A 24,093-nucleotide genomic window follows, 5' to 3' on the forward strand; every position below is an offset into this window, starting at 1 on the left:
TTTTATATACTATACTTAGATTGGACCGAAGGCGGCGTAGTTCTAGATTTTCTAGGTCTAGAATTTCAAGTCTGGTGGCATAAGGTATTCTGCAACGAGTAGAGGAGTGGAGAACTCTTCTTGTGAAATATTTCTGGACTTTCTCAACTGTGTTAATATCAGATGCGTAATGTGGGTTCCAGACTGATGAGCTGTATTCGAGTATTGGTCTAGCAAATGTTTTGTATGCCCTAGTTAGCAGTGTGATATTGCCGGAGAAAAAGCTACATAGGATTAGGTTAACAACTCTTAATGCCTTTTTGGCTATGTAGTTACAGTGGGCTCTGGCACTTAGATCATTAGAGATGAGTACTCCAAGATCCTTGACAGAGTTTGGATCATCAACAAGGTCTTGACTATTCAGCTTATATTTTATTTTCTGATTTTTTTTGCCACTATGTAAGACAGAATAAAACTGTCAGGTTCCTTCGAGCCTCAGCAAACGGAATGCATCGTCGAATCTGATTATTTCAGCTCACGCTGCAGTTCCCCTTGGACTTTTTTGGTAGGGGAATGACAACTTTCGACAACTTTAAACAATGGAGTGCCACTTAAGAGGGCATCGTAGTTGGACTGTTCTCTGTAGAAAGAGCCATTTCTGAAATAACTACCTACTATTTCCAACAGAAGAGAATGTGTGTAGCTCAGGGTTGAAATATGAAGTCTTTGGTGCTCTCCGAGCTTGGTAGTTTGCTTGCAGACGTTTTGTTAACCAACTAGGTAACATTATCAGTGCCTGAGTGCAGCACTAGCATTGATCATGTTACCTAGTTGGGTAATGACTACAGGCAACAATCAAGCTCAGAAGGCACCAAAGACTCAACAACCTTATATATTCTTTTCTGTATATTGTTCTTGTACAAGCCAGAATGTTGTTGCATTCTATTGACAACTGCATTTATTGCAGGATTGTGTGTGTATCTGTTTTGTGATATGATCTGGTTGCAGGTGTACATAAACAGCCATCAAATCCCATCAACAATTAGTATCACTGTTGGAATGGACTACAGTTTATTACAGATCACTGATAGTTAACCGATCACTGATAATCACCTTCCCCCCCCCCCCCAAGAGTCTTTACCTGTCTAACCAGGTTGAGCAGAATGGGCATGCTGTGGATCCTTTCAGGCCAAAGAATGTCAGCTGGCTATGATCAGAAGACAAAGTTTTTCAGCAATAGCTCCTGCTCTGTGGAATATTTTCCTTCCGAATATCAGGATGACCCCAACTGTCAGCCTTTCATATGGCCTTAAAAACCTGGTTATGTTTCCAAGGCCGGGGTGCTGAATGTGCCAAGGGCCCTGTTTCCTGGCTATATTACTAATTGGCCAAGTATCTTGCTCTTAAAACAATAGCATGTAGACTTATATACCGCTTCACAGAGCTTTACAGCCCTTTCTAAGCAATTTACAGAATCAGCATATTGGCCCCAACAATCTGGGTCCCCATTTTATGGACCTCAGAAGGATGGTCAACCTTGAGCCGTTCAGAATCAAACTCCTGGAGTGAACAGTGAGTTAGCCTGTAGTACTGCATTCTAAGCACTGTGCCACCACAGGACTTTTATGTATACTTCATTTAGATGTGCTTCGTGTTTTATTGTTTTAATGTTTTTATAGTTTTAAAATCTTTTAATATTTTTGGTTTTTTTTTGTTTTAATTGTAAGCCATCCACAGACAAAATCTATCCCCTTGCAGCCTCCAAAGTTACTCCATTAAATTCATTCATTCAATTTCTATGGCTGCCCATTTCACTGACTGAAATGGGCAGCCATAGAAATTTGAATGAATGAATGAATTTATTGCAGTTGTTTGGAGGTTGCAAGGGGATAGATTTTGTGTGTCATGACTCAATGGGTGAGAAATGTACAAAACAGATTTTGGCTAACAGTCAGAGAATTCTTGCTGTGAACTTGATGTCTATGAATTTAGTTTTATTCCTGAAATGTTTCACTTCCAAGTAGAGAACATTGACAATGCCTTGACATTAACTTTTGAATTGTATGACCTAGTAGATTGTGTCATCTCCACCTTCATCACCCCAAGATTCAACTTGCTCTGACCCTGCTAGTTTTTCTTTTTAAGTCTTTGAAGACATGGCTGATTCTTTGGGTGCTGGGCTAGGATATTAAACATCCTAGCCCAGCACCCAAAGGATCAGCCATGTCTTCAAAGACTTTTTTAAAAAAAATCATATACTACACCTTGCAGGAAAAGCTCATTAGAGTTTTTCCTGCAAGGTGTAGTATATGATTTTGATTTTTTAAAAATATGCATATTGTAATACTGTTGTTATTGTTGTATGAATAATATGAGTACAAAGAGCAAGCAGAGAATTATGGCAGAGAACTTGTGAGAGATTCAGATCTAGATGGAAAACATATTCCTGACTGGTATTTTTTTTACTGCTCTTTGTTCAAAGTAAAACAAAGAGTTTAAACATCCTTTGATTAGTGTTGTCATTAGCACTCTTGTGTATTATTTTCTTACATAATTGCTTTCCAAACACATTTCCATGACCCCCATATCTTGAAAAAGAATCACACTAATTGAGGTTTGAATCCTGAAAATGTTTTTAGTTATGCTAAACTCAGCCACAGATGGCTGCATTCCAAACAGTGTATCTCTATTATTTGAAAATATGGTTTGGTGTAGCTTCAATAGGTGAGAGAGATTAAGCCCGAGTCTCTTTTTAGGACTCCACTTACACAACCTGTATCTTGATTTTATTATCTGGGCAAGGAATGCTTTTCGACATTGGAAAACGTAATTTTGCTTCAGGATCAGCTTAATCAATGCAATATCAAAAGGCTGTTTCTCTGTATTTCATGTTCCTTAGATCTGTTGGGTATAATGCGCTATGTTCTTGCTGTGAGCTCAAAGCCCAAACTGGTAAAAATGCAGCCCCAAGGCTTTACTATTGTGGATATTCCAAATGAAGTTATAAACAATGAGACTTAATCACTTAATGCCAGGATAGCTTTTACAGTCAGTGGAAACTCTTCTTTTGGATTGAAGAATTTGTTTAAGAGTGTTGTTCCAAAAATAACAGTGACTTGTTTGCTTATCTCCAAGTACAGTACAGATAGTCCATAATTAAGGCCAAAATTTCAGCTGCGAAGTGAGACATTTGTTAAGTGACTTTTACCCCATTTTACAACTTGCGAATCTTAGCAGTTCCTACGTTAGTAACATGGTTATTAAATGAATTTGGCTTCCCCACTGATTTTGCTTGTCAGAAGTTGCAAAAGGTGATGACATGATCCCCGTCACAAATATGATGATCACATGATCCCCTTCACAAATATGAGTGCATCGTCACAAATATGAGTCAGGCGTCTGAATTTTGATCACATGAGTGCTGTTGTAACTTTGAACAGTTTAGATTAAAAAGAGTCTGATTGTTAGCTGGAAAGCTAGTATATTTGTGTGTGGTTACCTTTCTTGGAGAGAAACATTTATACATGTACTTTGACTGCCTGGAATGTTTTGGTCCAGAGAAAACTATGTCAAGTAATTGTGTCAGTTAGCATCATCACAATACCCTAACCCCCACCAATACTGGCTGGGCAAACTACTGTATAAAGTACAAACAATAAACCCCAGCACTCAACTGCACTGATGATGTTACCTAGTCAGGTAATGAAATGTATGCAAGCAAACAACCAAAGTGTCAGGATTCCGGCAGTTACCCCAATTAAATCATGAATCTCGAGCCAAACTTCCAAAACGTCAAAAGCTTCCATCATTACATCAAAAAGCTCAATTGACGTAGTAGGGTTATGTCGTCATCAAGAAGCTAATGACACACTGTCCATTTTGGACAAAGCTAGATGATACATGCACATTATACTTTAGCAACAGTTATTGGACCTAACAGTCAGGACAAAAACTGTAGAGGGCCTTGCTTTTAACCCCTATCCCCACTGTACAAAAGATATGTTTAACTTGCACATCTCATTCCAGTTGGGGAAGGGAGCTTTTTTTTTTTTTTTAGTTAAATACAATAAGTAATGCCAGGTGCTTTAAGAAAAGAAAATGAGTCCATTTTGAAACTGTGATACTTGAGACCTAGAACACTGTATTTATCAAGCTCCAGTATTAGGAAGGTGGTTATGAAGGTTATGAAGTATAATTCGGATATTTCCAATCTGAGATTTAAATTCTGCTGTTCACTTTAAACTTTCTTATAAAAGAACAATATAATTCTAATGTTCTACTGTTGTCACCAAACTATATTATATATTAAATTGAGAATCTGAAAGACAATTAAAGCTTACTGATTGATAATTTATGCTTACTGCAAATTTAAACTACTGTTTAGCATACTATTTTCCAAATCAAGGCAAGTCTTTTTTTTTTGGTAGACCTTGATTACTGTATAAATTACACAAACTGCAAATATCTTCTTAAGAAACATTTGCTCCGCTTATATATGCTTGCATTTTCAGGTTTTCTTTCAGATTTATAACATCGTTGCTACTTGACTGTAGTTCTGTAGTATTATAATACATATATACTATTTTATTTAATAACATAATTAAAATAATGTGTCCATCGATTAATAGTGTATCTCTTTTATTTTTGCCATTTGTAGTACTTAAAGTATATCTAATAATAACTAATCCCAAACACAAAGCTCTGCATTGAAAACAATTGAAATCAAACTAAACTACAAAAACAGGAAAATGAAACTCATATTTTAGTATGTGTTTATTATCAGTTTCCCAGTCAGTACATATAAATCAGGCACAGTTCTGAAGTAGCCTGTGATAGTTAATTCACATGCATTTTCTTGTTGAAACCCCCCCCCAATTTTAATCGTACTGTCATCCATAGCGTTACTTATAGCATAAAATTAAGATTCTCTTCTCCCCTCTGCCTTAAAAATGTAGCCAATCACATATAAGATATATAAATTATGTTGCCGTACATGACAGGTACAAGTTATCCTTGATAGAAAGACATAGTATGCAATTGTTGTCAAGTAATTAAAAATCTCTGTCACATTATGCATCTTGGAGGGCAACTCTCTATCTTTGCAGTTGTTATTACTGTAGTGGTCATCAGTGGCAATTTTGAACGATGTGCAAATTGTCCAAATACTATGTTGACATCATTGGAGACATGCATTTTCAGCAGCCTGTGAAGATATTCTAAGTTCTTTGAACTTAGTTGAGGAAACCCACCTGTTTTATGTTTCCAAGAGAGTGCTCACATATTGCTTTCATTTCCAACTAAGCCTAAGTGTAAAAAGGTAAGCTAACTCATTTGGGAAAATTTAGCATAACCCAAGAAAATGTAACTTGTTAACTTTAAAAGGAGTTGCTTTTGGCAAAAGTTGAAATCAGACCTGTAAGAGGCTTTGATTCTTCAATTTGACATACTGTACTTTGATTTCCTTTTTTCAGTGCTTCTCATTCTCCTTGGAATGCCTCCTGTCCAAATGTTATTATTTCTTTTACTTTCTCCAATAGCAGCTAACAAGAATAAGATTCTGTTTCAGAAAAGCCCACAAGATCTTCGTTACCTGAGGGAATGATATGACAGTATCTCCTGCCCGTGATTGCTCATACAAATGGTGACTAGACTGGAAAAGAAATCTTAACACTGGTAGTCGAAAATGGCTGCTGAGATAAAGGACAGACTGCCTGGCACTGTTTTAACCTCCATCTCCTGGTGGCTGAGATAAAATGAGAGCCCGCAATTCTCAGGGCAGATACATCAACAATTGTTCTACCTCAAGAGTATGAAGAGCAGGATAAAAAGCAGTGGGAAGGGCAGAAAGAACAGTAGTGGCTATGAGAAGGAAACTACACTCTCATAGTGACAGATGGCAACTGACTTCTTACAACAGTCTGGGTTCAGTTTAGTTTGAAAGGAAGAATCTTAAAAAATTAGGCGGACTATCTGAAAGACTTCTGCTGAGTGTAGGGCCCACTAGCAGTCTTGTCAAGCTGTGTGAAGCTGAGGACTTCTCTTTAGTCTTGATCTGGGGAACCTGAAACTTGCCTCACTTTGCCCAGTAATAGGACTAGCCCTTACAAGAGCCAAATGCATGCAAATAACAATGGAAGTTATGAACAGTTCCTAATTTCATGAGTTCTTTCATGGATGTAGAAAGCAACACATTATTCGGAAAAAGAAGTACTTTCCTTTTCAATATTACCTGCGTATTAGAGTAGCCAATCCAGCCCGATTCAATGTTCCTGGTATTTTTGATTCCCTCACATACTAATAAAAATGTATTTTTGAATACAATTTGCCATACAAATACATAATCTTGGACAGCTAATTTTTTGCCTTTACTTTTAATTCCCCTGTGTGGGGGAGGAAAATCAGTGCCAAAATCAGAAGTTGGCTTGGAAAGTACATAAAAAAGGTGTAATCCTTAATAACAGAAAACTATAAAAACAGACACAAAAATGATGTCCTTTGGATAGCTAATATAAAACATAGACTAAAAAAAAGAAAGCAAACAAAATAAAATATGTAATAGAACAAAAATAGACATTTGTTCTAAATAATACCTGAGGCCACCATAACAGGAGTTGGTGAAGTTCATGTCAGTCCTTGATGCAAAAAGAGTGAGTGACAAGTGGTAATATTGTGCATGAATTTCTGTATCACAAAATACCAAACAGGTTCTATCAAAAAGGATGATGGATGATACGGTGCTAAGCCAACAGTAAGTTCTGTGCAGAGGCCTCTTTAGAGGACACTAAAAATTCATTCTTCTGTCAGCATTGCATGTGATTCAGAAGTGAAGCGCATCTTCTTTCATGGCAAGCCTCTGCCCCATTTCTCTGAGGTTAGCATTGTACACCATGTGTCAAGTGTTCACTTTACTTGTACAGTGTACTGGTCTTATTATCTGCCCTAATAAAACAAAAAGGAAGACAGAACTGCCCTGTCAGGCATGAACAAAACTGCCCTGAAGTTGGCGCAGAAGAAAAGGAAACAGGACTCATAGCATTAATTGCAAACCCATGGCAGGACTTATCCTAATTTCACATCTCCCTGCTTCCCCAATATAAGAAAACAAAGTTTGGGGAGGCCACTGCAGTAGTGATAGGAAATGAGCAGGAATCAACAGACCTCTGATCCTTACCACATTGGATGGAGGATCCGGGTACCATCCTGGGTCTGCAACAGAGGAAGACGTAATATTGGAAGAAGAAAAGCTGCCAATCAAGCACACAGGATAATCCTTGAAGAGTAGCTGGATTGCCAGCAGAAATTTTCTTCAGCTTATCTGTATTCAACACCTTTGAAAAGCTCACCAGTTTGCTAGGGAAACAATCTTATTCCCAGCAGTCTATATGTGCCTTCAGTTATTATTGGGTTTCACTATAGCATCGTGGATGGTTTCTTCTCTACGATCTGAGTGCTAGGCTGGAAATTCGTTGCTAGGCTGTCGCCGGAAATCATCATTAACCGCAAGATAGGTGGCTCGCATACTTGGAGAATACTAGGCAGAGGAGAGAGAATGGGAGATAAGTTATACATTGTGATTTCAATGACAAGCTTAGGATTTTACTGGGGAAAAAACAACTAAGATTCCTTCTGAAGTCTCACAGATGAAATAATAGCTCTACCAAACCAACCAGAAATAAATGTGCTAATGATTTGTACCATCAGGAACAGAAGAACATGCTTGACCATTAGTAGCAGAGATGGAGTGGGATGAAATGACAACAGAAAGGCAACTAGAAAGGAAATGTTGGCAAGGCCTAAAGATCTTGTGATTCCAATGAGAAATTGGGATAAGCATCCAGCTGCTATTCTCCACTACCGGGACACAGCAGTAATGGAGAAAAGGAGAATATTTCACAGGAAAGTTGTGAGTTGATTACACAAACACCAATAGCAAAGTACACATTAGCCTAGTATTGAATTTTGTATTTTTAAAAATTCAACAGAAAGTGTAAAAAAACTTTCTTTTTCCACCAGAGGTACAGATATAGAAGGGACCCTGGCGGTTTTCTAGTCTAACCCCCCCTGCCCAAGCAGGATCCCCTATAGCATTCTGGACAAATGGCCACCCAATCTCTTCTTAAAAACTTCCAGTGATGGAGCACCCACAAATTCTGAAGGCAAGCCGTGAAGGAGTAGAGTAGAAGAGAAACAGAATTACAGTATTGGAAGGGTTCTTGGAGGTCTCCTAGTCCAATCCCCAGCTCAAGCAAGAGACCTTATACTATTTCAGGTCATAACCAGTCCCATTATCAATAAAAGATTCCTTAAAAGACTTTAGAGAAGATGATAGAATTAAGTTAGGCTTTTTTTCCTATTAATTTCCCTATTCCCTACTACCACTTAGACCACCTCTAAGGAGTTGAGGTAAGAGTTGGGTTTATTAACAGAGACAACCCCAAAAGTGATATGAACCAAATAGGTTCATATCACAAATTTCTGTCATACTGGAAACATAGCACTAAGGAACAACTGTGGGCCTATGTACACACACCTTTCCTTGTTGTATCAATGACTCATAATGAAGTTAGAGAACAAATACCTTCCCTAAATCTGTATCCTCCAAATGAGCTGGAATTACAGTCTGTAGAAATCCCCTCCCCGTTCCTCCCCCATTGCTGCACGGAATGGAATAACTCACCATGGGCCAACTTACTGTTGCCAATTCACCATGGGCAATTCACCGCAGCCAGATTGCCACAGGACAACTCGCTGCGGCTGACTTGCCGTGGGACAATTCAACTAGTTTATTTAATTATTCAAAATAATTTTAAAAGTATTTTAATTTTTGTCATTCACATTTCATTCAGTCCCTCCTTTTACATCCTTTTTTAAATAATTATATCTCATCATTTCTTCGATATTATGTAACTTTTGCCCTAAAGCAAGTTGGCCAGCGGCAAGTTAGCCATGGTGAATTGTCCCGTGGCAAGTTGACCATGGTGAGTTGGCCACGGCAAGTTGGCTGTGGTGAGTTGTCTTAGATCCTTGCTGTAGCTTCAGGATATCTGGGGGACATTAGGTTAGAGAATGCAGGCCTGGGAAATATAATTGGTATATATGAGTGCAATGATTTATTATGAGAAAGTTGTGTCTTACCAGTCACAGCTTTAAGGAAAATTATTCACAGACTACTTTTCTGGAACAGAATAAAGCTTGAAAATATTTCCTTAAGGCATTTAAATCTTATTCAAATTGGACTACTTGCTATATGGAAAAGAGCTACATTTAATTTTACCATCAGCTTTGAGGTTTTTGCAATAGCAAATATCTGCAACAGTGAGATTAAAGCCTCAAAAAACTGGCACAGCCCCAACATTTAAATGCCCAAATTAGAAATAGTTCCTTGAATATTCAAACAACTGTTAGGCTTGAAAATGGATTGTGGCAGCTTGTAATACAAATAACTAGTCTTCCTGATCAAGCAGGCAGCCTCTCTACACATGCTTTCCATCTTTCAGGCAGATTGCTATTAATCTTAATAGTTCACACCACAGGGCATTTACTCCACAAAGCATATACAGTTCTCAGAATAGTATATATATAAAAATTAGGGCTGCATTTAAATATGGATTTAGGTTGCATTTATCTACAACATCACAACATAAATCTGAGTCTGCTTATACATCGCATAAGAAACCAATGTTACATGACTATGCAGAATGCAAGAATTCAGTTGTGACATTAGAAAGAGGCAGCTGTTATTCCGTTTATACTCTAGTGACTGAACTAAAATGTACCCACTTCTCTGTTTTATGAGGCATGCAAAGTTCACCCATACAGAATGTTGGTGAATGGCTTAGGATTTGTCTATCTAGGAAATAGCTTGTCTCTGGAAAACTGGTTCCATTAATAGAACAGCAGCTTCAGCTTCCTGAGCTATAGAGTAAGATTATTCTGCTTTGTTACCTCAGAAGAGAAACTCAAGATCTTTCCCATTTGTGGCTGAGAGGGCCGGAGGCAATCTTTCTACATTCCTTTCTGAATAGCCCCTCCAAGTTTACAATAGGCACCAACTCTGATGCATTTCAAGAAGGCCATTAAAACAATATTGCTCCCCAGAGTTATTAATGGCTAATTTAGATGTTGCCATTGTGATGTGATGTTAGTAGGTGGATATTTAATTTATTGTAACTGTTTCATTGATTTTGTGTTTGTTTCATGTAAACCACTGAAAGTCATACCCAGAATACAATATATAAAATTTTTAAATAAAGTGTCACCCTTTGAGTTTCCTTTGGCTGGTTTTTCTTTGGAACAGCTAACTCACCTCTCTCTTATTATCAGAACTGTTAAGACACGCATTAACTGCAGAGGCATAATTTGTATTTGATGTTTCAATATTAAAGTCTTGTTTTTAATACTTATGAGAGCCTGGTCTTGGTTCGGTTTAGTCAACTACTTTGGTGGTCTCTGCAGCTGTATAACAAATGACTGATTCGCACATGGAGTTGTCATAATGTGTTTGGCTTGTGGCTTAGCATGATTTCTTGGTTGTGGTCTATACTCCAGAGGCTTTTGCTATTGGGATGGATCCAGACATCATGTAAAGCCAACCCGCCTCCCACTCCAACACCCCAGGAAAGAATTCAATGAAATAAGGTTGTTTTGCAGGGCTCAGGAAACATGCCTACTCTTGTGGCAATTTGTGCTTTTTGCAGTGATCTCTCAGAGATTCATGTGGCTCCTACACTTGTATCATTCAGGAAACTATTAAGACCTGGGTGTATTGATTTGGGACTGGATAATTTTGTCCTTTCATTTTATTCTGTTTTGAATACTTTGGTCTTCCAGTCAGTGGTATCTTTTATATGTTTTCATAGATAAATTAGTTTTTAGTTGTAAACTTAGAGTCTTTTAGAACTCAGGTGGCCTATATATTAAATAAGAAGAAATAATAATGGGGCAAATGACAACTTCAGATAGGGACACAGGAAGTGGAAAGGCATTGGACTTTCCCATTTCTTCTGTACTTTATATGTGCACCTGCTCTAGTTTATTACTCGTCAAAGGCTAGGGACATATTTTATTCTTTATAGATTAAGTTGCTGAATAATTTCCCAATAATTTTCCTGTTCTTTTAATTCAAGTTTAGGCTCATTGATGTAATTATTCATTTTATGGTAGCATTTCCATCATCAGCCTGTAGCTTTTTAAAAAAGAAATTAAGTAGAACACAAGCTCTTCAGTGCCTTAGGTCCCTTTTTTGTCTTCCTTGTAAACATTATTTCTTAATCTTTCTACTTTTGCACTTCTATTCCAAGTGAAACACTTTAATCCAATGGAAAAGTAAGTAATGTTTGTACAGGAGGAAAGGAAGGGAGGGAGGGAGGAAAGGAAGGAAGGAATGAATTTTAATTTCATAATGATTGGTATTGTACCGCAACACAGAAATCTTCTGAATTAGAACTAGGTTCATGATATGCACTAAATATTATCTTCAGTTGGCAGTACAAGCTTGTGGGAGAAATGTGATCAAGTGAAGTTAAGTCTCAACCATGCAAGAAATAGTCAAGAACTGAATGCAAAAATAATGCAATCCAAACAGTAAGAGATACTAATTAATATAATGCTAGGCCTATGTGTCACATACATAAGGAGAGGGAGGGAGGGAGAGGGGAGAGAGAGAGAGAGAGAGAGGTGCATAAACATGTAAATAACTTCTCACTTAAGAGTCTCATACTTTACCATGAGTTTATCATAATATTTTAATAGGTGGGAGCAATCAAATTTACTCAGTCTGGACACCTTTCACACAACTACAGAAAAGCAGCAATTTTCTCTTGTGCTCTGCCTTTCTAATATTCCCCCCATTTCACTTCTTTATACAGTTTTGGGGGGAAGCACTTGTTGTAACTGATGAAGTATATTGTAATTTCCAAAGTTGAAGGCTATGTTAAATCTATTCAGCTTTAAAGGGCCTTGCTAGTTTGATGTTTTATTGAAGCATGGCTGTCCTGTGGGAACTTTCCGAAAGGAAATCTCCAGCTGAGTAAACCATAACAGTAACAGGCCCTATGGAAGGCTCACTGCATCAAATTCAAGAGCTTTTACTTATTGACTATTTAAATCAGCATGACTGGAAGTCTGGAATAAACGTTTTGAAAAATGTTATTCCCAGCATGGGTTCTCCGCATGAAAGCAATTGGGGAATCAGCACTGCTCAGGAGGGTTTTTAGTTTTGCTCATTTGAAACACCATGCTCAATCCATATGCAGCATGCATTGTTATGGGGAAAACCAAATAGCCCAAAATGACCAGAAATTTCCCCCACAATTCTGCCCTGCAGAAACCTTGAAAAGGTCTCCATTGTCAATTAACATAATCCACTCTGCTAAACTTTTCCAAAATATGACATTCTCTAGATGTGCAGGGTCTGCAGTTCTTTGAATGTTCATCCAGCGAGACCAAATGCAGGGACTTACGCACACTGCAGCCTATACATTTCAGGAAGGAACTAATTTGCAGAAAGATGTAGTAGTGAGTCTAAATGCAAACTAATGGCAATTTTAAATGCCCATAATCTATAGATTATACAGTATTTGTATATTAGGAGTTTAGGGATATTTACAGCAAAGGGAAATCTCTTATGAAAAATTGTTGGGGGGGGGGGGGAGGAAAACACCCCATCCCTCTCAAGATACTTTCAAAATGCAAGCCCCTTAAAAGGCAATATAGCTCCAAAACAAACTGGATTGAAAAACAAAGCAAGCATTGCGAGCAAGATTTTTTTTTTTAAAAAAACTTATGTTAAACAAAAAAAGTGTTATGCATCATAACATTATACATTTGCAGAAAAAAACATTTTATAAAAATAGACTAAGGCAGGGAGCAATTAAAAAAGAAATGATACCCACTCATTTTCTAGATGAACAGAAACTTGCAATTCTTGCCTCCAGAAACAAACAAAATGTTAAAGATGCAGAGGAGAGCCAATTTGATCTAGTGGTTAAGGGACCAGGTTAGAAACCAGGAGACTGTGAGTTCTAGTCCTGCCTCAGGCATGAAAGCCAGCTGGGTAAGTTTTGGCCAATCACTCTCTTTCAGCCTAAGCCATTTCACAGGGTTGTTGTTGGGGGAACAATAGGAGGTAGAAGGAATATTAGGTATGTTCGCTGCCTTGAGTGATTAATAAAAATAATAAAGATGTGGTTAAAATATATATATAAAAAACCCAACTGAAATATATAAACTGTGTAACATGCACTGTGTAACACAATCACGCAAGCTATAGCAACAACAGCCAAAGTCTGCCGATGTGATAAGAACAGTTTGCCTGAGTGGCTAGCAACCAAATAGCAATGCAATACAACACAACATTTTTGGGTCTTTCGCTATACAGCTGACTGAAGCTAGCCAGAAGGATGCCATCTCAGTGGGAGATATATTCTACATTGTGACTAATTGATATAGCTAAAACAATTGTGGGAACAACAACAAAAATAATGCCAGCTTCCAGAAAGCAGGGCTGCAGCAGCAATTTTCATCTTCAGATAGCAGTCTAGATTCTGGATTGTCGGTCCATTGAAAAGTTTGTATTTAAATCAATATACTGCCTGTTTTTTCATCTCTAACATTGGGGAGGGGGGAATCCCATAAACCAGTATTTTGTATTTTCTGACAAAAGCCAGAGGGTTTTACATCCCAGTTTTTTTTTAAAATGTGTTTGTTAAATTGAACAGGAGTGTTAGTAAAAGCAAGGGGGAAAAATAAAGGGTTTGTTATAAAAATGATTTAGCCTCCGGAGCCCACCATACCGTGGGGGGAGGTGATCCTCTTCCAATCAGGGGGACGTTTTCATACCGTGGATTCCCACCAAAGAGCACAGCTTGGTTCCTGCAGGTAAAGAGGAGTCAGATCAGGAGGACAATCTATTAAAAGGACATCTGTTATGGGCTAAGAAATATTCCTGACATTCTCGCAGAAGCAGGGGGTTCTTCTTTGGGGCAGAAGCTTGTGGAAGTGGGGAAAAGGTGGGAGTGTGGATATGTGGTGCATTATTCACACTCGGGAGCACTACGGTGCTTCCAAGTTGAAACAATTAGCCAGTGACATCGCTGTTGTTCGGGGGACATGCAGTTGGGGGTTCTTTCGTGTCCCCATTAGTGTGCCCACAAAGGGGTACCTATCTATCTACTTGCGTTTATATGCTTTCAAACTGCTAGGTCGGCAGGAGCTGGAGTGAATAATGGGAGCTCATCCTGTCACACAGCAGCACTTGGATCTTGAGCCATTTATTAATTTTGCCTCTTGCAGCACCATGAAGATCATTTAGAGGGGGAATCAGCACTCATTCATATATTCCCTGATCACAATCTTTTTTTTGCCCTGGTACTCTCTATATGCATTAGATGGGAACTTCCATCATCATGAGCCATGGTGGTGCAGTATTGCAGGCTACTTCTGCTGCCTGCCGCCTGCCTGCAGTTAGGCAGTTCAAATTGCACCAGGCTCAAGGTTGACTCAGCCTTCCATCCTTCCGAGGTGGATAAAATGAAGACCCAAATTATTGGGGGCAATATGCTGACTCTGTAAAACCTCTTAGACAGGGCTGTAAAGCGGTATATAAGTCTAAGTGCTATTGCTATCTCCAATTAAATACTCACAGATGCAGCTGGCTGAGGAAAATACAAATTTAATTCCCAATGCATTTGAAGAATTCTTGAAACTGCACCAGCTCTCATGAGCTGTCTCCTTGATCTGTGAAACACTATGGGGAAGGAATTCATTCTGGAACAAACTCCTCTACGTTCAGTGAGCACTATGTACTGTGAAGAACAACTGAGCCTTGAGAACAACAGCAAAGGGCATGTGCACGCTCTTTCTTTTATGTGCAATGGGTGTGAGAGGAAGGACATCCAGCAAAATTCACCCAGGGACATTAACATTAATTAATTAACATTCTGCCCCTCTCCGGCCTAGCAATGCTCTAAGTTTATTTTCCAATAGCAATAGCAATAAGACTTATATACCACTTCACAGTGCTTTACAGCCCTCTCTAATCTGTTTACAGAGTCAGCATATTGCCCCCTCCCCAACAATCTGGGTCCTCATTTTATCGACCTTGGGAAGGCTGGAAGGCTGAGTCAACCTTGAGCCTGGTGAGATTTGAATTGCCAAATTGTAGGCAGCTGGCAGTCAGCAGAAGTAGCCTGTAATACTGCATTCTAACCTCTGCACCACCCTCTACAATACCCTCCAAAGGAGAAAGAGGATGGGAACAATGGGATGATGGCTGCTTGCTTATCAAGTCCAAGTTTAATGCAGCTTTTTCTAAATGTTCTTCAGACATGTGGGCCTCCCATTCCCATTATCCCCAGATGGTAGGGAATTTAGATATGTAACCAAAGTCACTAGGTGAAAGGCTGGCAACTCAGCAGTTCCACTGAACTTTGCAACCACAAGTGAGTGTGAATATAGCGCAGGACATTCATGGGCCTATATTCCAAGTGGACAACCAACTTTTCTGCAAATCTTCTTTATATGGCAGAATTTATATGCCTGTGAAAAGCTCTTGGTATTCCACTCAGGTAGTTTTTAGGTAGCATTGTTTTCTCTGAGGATTTACTATAATAATGTACAGTATCTGAAAGAACAGTTTTGAATCATCTTCCATTTTTAACCCAGACCTGGAATCAGCAACTAGGATATGCTTCTGAGGTCACAATTGGAAAAAAAAAATCATTCAGCAATGAAATCGCACAATCTGTCTTCCTATTTAAATTGGAGTCATAAAAGCGGGCAACACAATGCTCCCTTCCTCAGCTCTGTGACTGGGCAGAAAAGAGACAACTTGTTTGATTGCTCCTTAGCAGAAGCACTTTTCATATCTAAGATTTTGCAGCAAACGGTTCAGGGAGCTGAAAAGGGAGACCAGACGGTTTCCACCAGGTATGAAAACAGAAATGGGAAATCTCCTTCGTGCCGTTTTGGATGATCTTCCTGTTACAATGGACCTTTTCTATTGTTAAACCTCGCTCAAATTCAGTAGGCAATTCAATGGTAACACCATCTCCTTGAAGGAAACACTAAACTTATGAAGATACTGAAGATATGAATTCCACAGCTTCCTGAAATCCAAAGTAGGATTAAGTTGTATACAACACATATCTGCATAGTGACAGATGGGATACGATGCCATTTCCAGAGCTTCCCCACCATCTTTTCTGATGGCTGCTGACATCTATGGCCAGAGAATCTGTACTGGAGCTAGAAGTTACTAGCTCCAGTATAGATTCTCTGGTCATAGATGTCAACACCACCAGAAAAGATTTTCACAGAAAAGGTGGCAGTAGCCATGTATATCTTCTCATGCATAAGTGAAAAATAAAGATTAACTGGAGTCAAAATAAATTCCTAATAAATGTATATACAGGTCCATGTATGTTGCTTGACCAAAATATGGAAATAGTTGTCACTGTCTTCAAGATTTAACTTCTAGCCTAGCCTGCAATCTTAGGATTTCTTAATAATCTCCATTCAAGGACTAAGCAACTCCGATAATGGTTAATTTTTGTTGACATCAAACATTCCCCTGATTTTTCTTTTTATTGTTATCCATTATTTTCTTCCAAGCCACAGAAAGGTGCAAAAAGGAAGTACCATCTATATTTGTAGATGAGATGGGATTTTTGGGTTTCAAAATACACTCCCAAAATTGGGTTCAGGTTATCTGCAGACCAGTCTGTCATGGCCTTAAAATCATAGTTTTATAAATGATAGCATAACACTTTCGATTTTCTGTCCACTGCTGTGATTAAAAATTCAAGGATTGACTTATCCACGGGTGACCCATTTTTCATGGCATTTTGGGTTGAAATTTCAAGGGTCAGATTATCTGCAATTATAAATGATAAACAGACAAGACTTCCTCCATCAAGTCAGCACATTTTCCAACCAATCAACAATAAATATATTTAAACAAAGATCTTTTTCATAAAAGGGCATGCAAATGTATATGACAACTCAACAAGGAAAAAAAAACCCTCTCCCATGTTAAATTAAAGGATCACACCACAGTACTTAACAAATAATAAAAGATGCAAAAAAATAGGACAACAGCTTGTTTCACACATCTTCTCTAGGGATATTTTAAGAACTGCATCTAAGCTTTATTTTTAAAAATGTTTTTCTCCAACATACAGTTCAAAAGTACGGTTTCTCAATGTTTTTCATCTTTAAGGCTGTCTTCTTTCAATAAGAAGGCAATTGCTAGAGCTTGAGTACCCAGCAGCTGTACAAAGCTGGATTTTGGGTCTCGTGGCTGGATGTCAGGACTACGGGGGACATGGGTTGACAGCTATGAGGTTGGCAAAATGGGAAAACATAATGGCTTTAAGAGAAAGATGGAATGATGGAAGCAACAACAAAAAGCAGCACAAATCTGAACAGGACCAGACAGTACCAGAGAGTATTGTAAGTTAAAGTGCAGAACACCAAATAGCAGAGGCTATCTCTGTTGCCACCTTGAAAACCTCACAGGAGAGGATGTGGGCTTAGGTACTGATTACTGCTTAACTTCTGCATCTTCTACTAATTCCATGCAAACTTACATGTACTCAGACACTGGTGCGTTGGAGATGGTCTGGGCAGGAGGCTGAAGGCTTGTCTGACTGCCCAGGCTGCTACTGTAGCTACAGAAACTACGGAGTTGCCCACGGTTGGGATTGTGGGCAGCAATACGTCGAGCCTGTGGGTTGAAAGGGTCTTCTTCGTCTATGTCATCATAATCCCGATCCCTAGAAGGAAAAAAACAAACAAACTAGTCCATCTTAGAAAATCAAATCAAATCCGAAAGCAGGGAATGGTTATGGACGGAGTGGCAAATGAGAAGATGTAACACTCATTCCTGGAGGGATCAGGTATTTCAGTTGCTTAAAGTATCCCTTAATTCCAAGGTTTCTTTTGTAATGTTAGCAGAGACCAGGAAAGGAACCATAGTATCTGAAAAAAAGGAGAGCTTTTGTTCCATTGCAGAAAACCCAACCCTAAGGGACAGTTCATATACCAGTATTAATCAGGAGACAGGAAAAAAAGGCAGAAAGAACTGGTTGTGCTTCTTTCACTATTTTTAGATAATGAAAGAAGAACGAATCTATAAAGTTATACAAAATTGATTATTTTGATGATCAGGAATGTATTATGTATTAAATTTATATGCCACCCATCTCATTGTCGAGTGACCCTAGGGAGCTTAAAACTAAGGAATGCTAGAGAATGCCTATATGTGATGCTAGATAATGGGGGGAATATTCTTTTGTTGTGTTTTTCTCTCTCATAGATGAATTGTCTGATTCTCTCCCCCTCTTACTCTTCTCTCCATCCTCTCTCAGCAACTTAAGGGTGAATGTGAGAAACCCTGAAAGACATGAGAGATTACTATTCAACAATTGATGAATGCATTCTGTTAAGTGACATTAAGTGGCCATAATGTTACTAAATAACCTTATGCTGTGCTATTTAGTCAATATCTCCCACTGCGTAGTCTCTAGAATGCTCCTGTAAGTTCTTCAACATGCATAGCTCTTACTCTGAAGATCAGCTCATAAATCTGCAACTTTACTGAAGGAGAAATCAGACTGATGTTCTAGTTGTTGCAGAAAAATCACCCGTTTTTATTTTATTCATCCCTTTTTCAAAACACCCCTCTGTCATCAGCAAGGTTATTTTGACTTCGTGGTATCCCTGGGAAACTTATTCTGTTTTACCTGCTAACTAAATGTTTCCAGGCTCGAGGCATGGCACATATGATGGTGGAGAAGGAGACAGCAGCCATCAGAGAGAAGAGGGTGAGGTAGAGCAAGCCTTCCACCCCATCGTAGCAGATCCCAACCAAGGCATCCAGGTAATCCTTTAGTGAAAGGAAGGGGAGGGGGGGGAAAGGAAGCGTTTTGCTCCTGTGCTATAAACACCTTTGTCCCCAAAGCACCTTTGTGCCTTATGCTGCTTACTTTGTGAAGGCCTCGGCAGTCCAGCATAGCAGTCAGCTGATGGAGGTTGATTTCAGAGTAGTTCAGTAACTTCTGTATATCAAGCAGGTCTTTCTGCAGCAAGGGCAAAAGCTGTCAGAGAAGGGGGCATATATTCTATTGGAAAAGCGTTCACATGCCTAGAATGACTGTCCAGCCATCACTGTGGCTGTGGCCATCACTGTGAATAGATCCTTCCTGGCTGGCCTACACAGTACTGCCTCTCTGATTTTATCTTGTGATGTCAAATTGGGTGGAGAGATGGTGAATGGCCCAGTGACTTTTTTTTGGCTGACTCCAAATTGGAACCGTTGTCCTTCTGATCTTACTTTAACAGTTGCCCAACACTGGTTTTATAGAAACAGGGATAACTTTAGAACTATAATGGTTTTACAAAACCTCATGAAGAAGAAAATGGCTTCTCTTGGTACTGCTATTTGCTATTACCGGGGAGTCTCTCTCATTTGATTTAAACGCTAAAAGAAAGTCAAACAGAAGTACCTTATTGTTCATCTGCGGGCAATATATACACAGAAAGTCATCTCACTTATGCATTGAGGCATTGTTTGATTTCAGGTACTTTTGCTAAAGCTCCATATGGAAGCTCAAGGGCATGCATGCCGAAGCCTGTGGAGTTGGCAAAACTGAGAAAGCAAGGACAACCTAATTTTCAGAAAGATATCTATGTTAGTCTGAGATAACTTTTTTTTTTTTTTGAAAACCATCAGCCACAGTCACAGTAAATTATTAATTTGGAGTCTCTTTGAAATAGTTTCTTCTCACAACTTTCACATCTGGACCTTGGAGCTTCTCAGATAAACCAATGGCTTCATCCCTTGCTTACCATCTCCCACAATGCCCTAGGACATCTTTCTCAGATACGTGAGGAGCCTATGGGGACAGACCCACCTACCCTCTGAAGCCAATATTACACTTCATTTCACATGGCAGACAAAAAGTGACCATGCATATGTTGTTCGACTCCAACTATCATAAGCCTTTGCTACAGTTTGCAGGTTGCTCATCCATGTTATACAGAATGTTGAATGGCATTTCCTGTCCAAAACCGATTTGTTAAGCAACTGGCTTCTTTATCTAGCTGAAGAAGGCTTTGAAATTTCATCTACATCTGAAATGTACAGAGCTCCCAATTACTAACTCTTTTCTGTTCATATAAAATTTCACTCCATCTGTTAAAATGGCTTCCAGTCGCTACAGTATTCTGTCCAACTTTATATTCTCTGGATATGTTGGGAATAAAACTCATAGAATTATCTGGAGACACCGAACCAGTGAAGACTATGATTACAGAGGATCCTAGACTTCTACCTCTGCTACTGTATGGTCATGGCATCTATGTCCTGTCAACCATAAACTATGATTTTTCTGCTGCTTGTTTTACCTTCAGGTAGTTCATAAGAATATTTAACATTTCCCTGGTTAAATATGTGCTCATATTTTGTATTTGTCAAATACTGTTTCTGAAAGCAGCAGGTGTGACCCACTTCTAAATATATGTAACTCAGAAGCTTCCATCAAAGAACCTTGCCTGCTTCCATAGGAAAAGACAACATTGTGCAACTTACTTTGGCTGTAGGGAAAAAAGGCACTGCAAACTGCACAAGACCCTGAATTTGGATCTGCATAGTTGTGAGAGAGCGCTGATAAATAGTCAGGGTCTACAAATAAGGAACACATCATGCAAAGTATTAGCCATTTTTTTCTACATAAAACTTCACTTGCAGTAGAGATAATCCTTGATTTACAACCACAATTGAGCCCAAAATTCATTGGTATGTGAATTTTGCAACTTTTCTTGCCAGAAATATCAAGTGGATCGCTGCAGTTGTTAAATTAGTGATTCACAGCTTCAAGTGAATCTGGCTTCTCCATTGACTTTGCTTGTCAGAAGGTTGCAAAAGGTGAACATATGGCCCTGGGATCATATGGCAACCATCAGTAAATACATGCCAGTTGCCCAGAGTCTGAATTTTGATCATTTGACCACAGGATGCTGCAATGGTTGTTAAGTGTGATAAATTATCGTAAGTCACTTTTTTCATTGCTGTTGTAAATTTGAATGATCACTAAATTAATGTTTGTAAGTCAAGGATTTCCTGTAAACAGATTAATTTCTATCCTCTTTCAACACCTAGGAGTCAGTCCACACTCGTTTACATCGATATTCAAAATATCAGAAAGCTTTCTCCCCCTGGAAATGCAGTGAACTAAATGGGTCTCTTATCTCCATCTCATAATCAATACCTTCTATGTAGAGAACTTTTTCCAGGACTTAGTGAGATTATAGAAACCATAGCTGCAGATTGAGTAAGGAGACATCAAGGCTGGATCTTCCAAACTAACCAACATGTTCAGATAAGGATGTTTCCTTCCCTGGGGAGAGCCCTGTGGTGCAGTGGTTGGAATGCAGTATTGCAGGCAAACTCTGCCCACACACCAAAAGTTTGATCCTGACCGGCTCAAGGTTAACTCAGCCTTCCAAGGTCAGTAAGTAAAATGAGGACCCAGTTTGTTGGGGGCAATAAGCAAATGATGCTTCTAGATTGTAAACAGACCAGAGAGTACTGTAAAGAGTGCTGTAAAGCTATTGCTATTGCTATTTTTGTGGAGAGTAATGCTCACCAATTTTCCCTGCCCTATCACTGAAAGCAAACCAATTCTTGGAATAAAGAACCAGGTTTCTCTTTTCACAGCTATTGGGGGATCCTTTGCCAATGGTGTACAGAGGCAAGCAAGTTCTTACCTGTTGAAAGGGGTTGGTCAGACTCTGTCTACAATACAGGTAGTACTGTACGATTTCTACAAAAGCAAAGTGCAAGAGGAGGAGCATTAGTTATTAGTTAAACTGTGACACTTTTAGCAACTTCTTCTAAGCCACACTGAGTCAGCAATGCTCAGCACCAGTTGAGAAAGCAATGTATAGAGTGTCTCAGTTTACAATGCTGGCACTGTCTAATGTATGTTGAAAAAATAATGCTGCAGAAAACTCTGTATCTGAAGGTTTTGCCAGACCATGAGCAGAATGAGAAGCAATATTTGAGTATATCTATTTTCATGTGTCACATAAATCATAGCCTGCCATGAATGTATTACTTTGGAAAAACTTCAGCTTTCATTCATAAAGCTACATCTTACACCATATCTCATAAATACGGCCCATCTATTAGTATAAAAGCAACTGCCAAGGGTAACTACTAAATGATTGGTTTACCAAATCTTTATCCCTACTTAACCCTTCCTCGCTGATTCTTCCAAACCAATCTCCCCTCCTAATCTGAAGTTCTGCCTTAGCATGTGAAGAGACAAAGCAAATGCCAAGGTTAATTAGCAAATGGTCACTTCACATAATCTCCTATCCTTACTAAACTTGCTTAATCTTTCCTCTCTCGTGGAGCCTTCAAAACAAGCTGGAACAACTGCTAAGCCGTGGTTCTACCTTAATAAAAGGAAATAAAATGAAATCTGAATTTCCTAGCTTAAGAAAAAAAATCTCAGAACTTCGGCAAACATTAACAAAAGGGATATTTTGGCACAGATTCTATAGCCAGGAGTATTCTCTTACTGCCTCTGTTCAGAGGATATGTTAAACTGATTGGGGAGGATCATTTAATGCAGAAGCAGAATGGGGTAAATTAACTCCACTTGGTCAGTGTTCCCATAAGATGCCAGTTAATGGACTGTTCAGGTTTGACCAGAAGAGCTCCCTTCTAACTTTTTGATTCTATGATCTTTCCATGCTACCAAATCAGAAATAAATTTTAGAATGGCCCAACCAAAGAGGCCTCTCTAGGACTGTGATGGTGAAGGTGGCACACAGAGCCATTTGTGCCGGCACATGAGCTGCAGGCAAACTTACCTCACTGTGTATTGCGTACCCCACAGCTGATTTTCAGCCGGTTCGAGGCCTTTTTCGGCCTCCCAAAGGCTTGAGGAAGGCTTCTGCAAGCTTTGCAAGCCGAAAACTAGCCCCGTTTTGTCACTTCTGGTATTTTCGGAAAAACAGGAAGTGACAAAACGGGGCTAGTTTTCGACCTGCAAAGCCTGCAGAAACCTTCCTCAAGCCTTTGGGAGGCCGAAAAAGGCCTCAAACCAGCCGAAAATCAGCTGTGAGATGCAATGCAGGTAAGGGGGCGGCGTGGGGCATGTGGGGGATTGCGCGCGCATGCGTAGTGGGCATAGGGGTGTGTGCATTGCCTTCTGGGTGCTGGCATGCGAGCACAAATGTGCAACCACGCACACAATTTTTGGCATAGGAGCCCAAAAAGGTTAGCCACCGGTGCTCTAGGATCTATTTGTGTGCTCCTTGTTGTTTTAACCCTTCATTCCCAGTCACAAAGTGGATTGGAAAAGCACAATCAAGATTCTGAGCACTCTCTACATAGATATTCACATTATCACTGAATTCAAGTGAGGTATCTTAAATCTCTGGATTTTGTATAGTGATATTTATGTACTGTATGCAGGGCTGGGCCTAAATCTACATCACATTTTATTTTTCTTCAGTCAACTGTCACTTCAGGGTTTTCCCTCCACTACTCAAATGATGGCAAAAGCAATATTTTTACCTGCACTGAGGTCACTTTTTGTCATATTCACAATGAATTTATCTGGGGACACGCAAAAGTCACTGGTACCCTATAAGAAGCAAAAAAAATATTTATGTATTTATTTTGAATAATTTTTATTACAGATTTTTAAAAAGAAGATCAAAATTAATGTGTTCATAAAAGTAGCCTTCTCGGATAACAAAGAAACCAGAGCAATAAGAAGGCTGTGATAACTGTTAAATATCTCATGCTTAGATGAAAATTACTTTCTGATATTCCCAATTGTCAAAAAATTAGAATTAGCAAAGTTTGTAAACAGCAGAAAGAAAATCATTTAATCTCTTCCTGGCTCACCTTGAAATCTTGGCAGAAGTGCCACCAACTTACAAGTCGAGCATTTTATGAGATTGGCAATGATGAAGGTACATGGCAAATTAATTTTCCAGACAGGCAACCAAGCAAAACACCTTCAAGATAACTTCTGCTCATTTTAAATAACCAATCTCCTTCTTGCTCAAAATTCCTCCTGCTAAGTGTGCATT

At 39.0% G+C, this 24,093-nt stretch overlaps 1 protein-coding gene across 3 annotated transcripts in view; it reads right to left on the bottom strand.

The window, feature by feature from the left end:
• Nucleotides 1-4,734: 4,734 nt before the first annotated feature.
• Nucleotides 4,735-24,093, bottom strand: part of TTYH2 (tweety family member 2) — a 64,885-nt gene continuing 45,526 nt past the window's right edge. The window contains exons 7-14 of one of the 3 annotated variants that reach the window (XM_087956020.1): nt 23,570-23,639; nt 21,748-21,803; nt 20,570-20,662; nt 18,966-19,076; nt 18,723-18,865; nt 17,568-17,753; nt 13,773-13,851; nt 4,735-7,510 (exon numbers count right to left, since the gene is read on the bottom strand). In XM_087956020.1, the coding sequence (XP_087812146.1) occupies nt 7,430-7,510; nt 13,773-13,851; nt 17,568-17,753; nt 18,723-18,865; nt 18,966-19,076; nt 20,570-20,662; nt 21,748-21,803; nt 23,570-23,639 (819 nt within the window). In that variant the 3' untranslated portion in view covers nt 4,735-7,429. The remainder of the gene's footprint in view (nt 7,511-13,772; nt 13,852-17,567; nt 17,754-18,722; nt 18,866-18,965; nt 19,077-20,569; nt 20,663-21,747; nt 21,804-23,569; nt 23,640-24,093) is intronic. The other 2 variants (XM_026675786.2, XM_087956019.1) reach the window with 2 other exon arrangements.

This window comes from Notechis scutatus, chromosome 2 (genome assembly GCF_049901735.1).
Source record: "Notechis scutatus isolate UNSWTSFEM ecotype Mainland chromosome 2, rNotScu1.2, whole genome shotgun sequence".
Taxonomy (NCBI): Eukaryota; Metazoa; Chordata; class Lepidosauria; order Squamata; family Elapidae; genus Notechis; species Notechis scutatus.